Source organism: Chinchilla lanigera, unplaced genomic scaffold (genome assembly GCF_000276665.1).
Source record: "Chinchilla lanigera isolate Chin_1 unplaced genomic scaffold, ChiLan1.0 scaffold00114, whole genome shotgun sequence".
In the NCBI taxonomy this organism is placed as follows: domain Eukaryota; kingdom Metazoa; phylum Chordata; class Mammalia; order Rodentia; family Chinchillidae; genus Chinchilla; species Chinchilla lanigera.
In genome coordinates, this window is record NW_004955515.1 from 3,737,177 (window position 1) to 3,738,035 (window position 859).

General features: G+C 54.7%; 1 protein-coding gene across 1 annotated transcript; it reads left to right on the forward strand.

The window, feature by feature from the left end:
• Window positions 1–6: 6 nt before the first annotated feature.
• On the forward strand, window positions 7–859 carry LOC106147071 (spermatogenesis-associated protein 31A6-like; the record flags this gene model as incomplete). The annotated part of the gene is given in 1 exon segment (XM_013506863.1): window positions 7–859. A coding segment is annotated over 1 exon segment (829 nt), but the record flags the coding sequence as incomplete, so codon positions are not given.

Sequence of the window (859 nt, forward strand, 5' to 3'; positions counted from 1 at the left end):
TCCAAGAAACAACTAGAGTGGGCATGTGCTATGCCCTCAGCAGTCCAAAGCTCTCAGGAGGCCGACAGCTACTCCACTCCCAGCCCTCACCAGGACGAGTGTGCCGCTGCCACCCTTCCTGAGAGGTTTTCAATCAGCCCTGAGCTCTGGAGAAAACTGGAGCAGCACATTCAAAAGTGGATCACTGAACATCAGTGGGACCTGCTCGGCAGGATCCAGGAGACTGCAGAACTGACACAGCCTCAGTGTGACTCGGCTGGCTCATGTCAGGCAAAGAACAAAGCCGGGCCCTCACATTTGTCCGTGTCTACATCTGAGAGCAGCAAGGATGTGCAGAAGGTGAGGTTCCAGCTAAGGCAGGACTTGGACAGGAATCTTGGGCATATTCTAGGCAAAGTCCCGGAAGATCTCCCCAGGGCCTTAGGAAGCTCCCCCAAGAAGGTTCAAGGGGTGACCTCTGAGGAGTCAGAGAGAAGCCTGATGAGGCCCACAGACAGACAGAGCAGAAATTATTCACCAAGAGGAACAGACATGGAGCACATAGCAGGCATACTGAAAGTGCATTTGGATGTGAAGATGGGGCAGATCCACAAGGGCCTGATCCCGCTGAGAGTGCGCCGGTCCTGGCTCGCTGTCAATGGCGTCTTTTTCACCTCAGAAACCCACATGGAGACCAGAAGGCCAGCATCCTCTAGGGCTCGGGAAACTTGTGTAAGCCCCGTTCAGAAATTTTCCTTCTCCAGCCCATGTGCTCTGCAGGACCTGGACACGCACATCACAAAGATTAGGGTGAGGCGCAGGTGGGGCCTCCCCCTCAAGCTTCTCAAGGCCATAAACGTGTTTAAGCCCACAAGGGCTC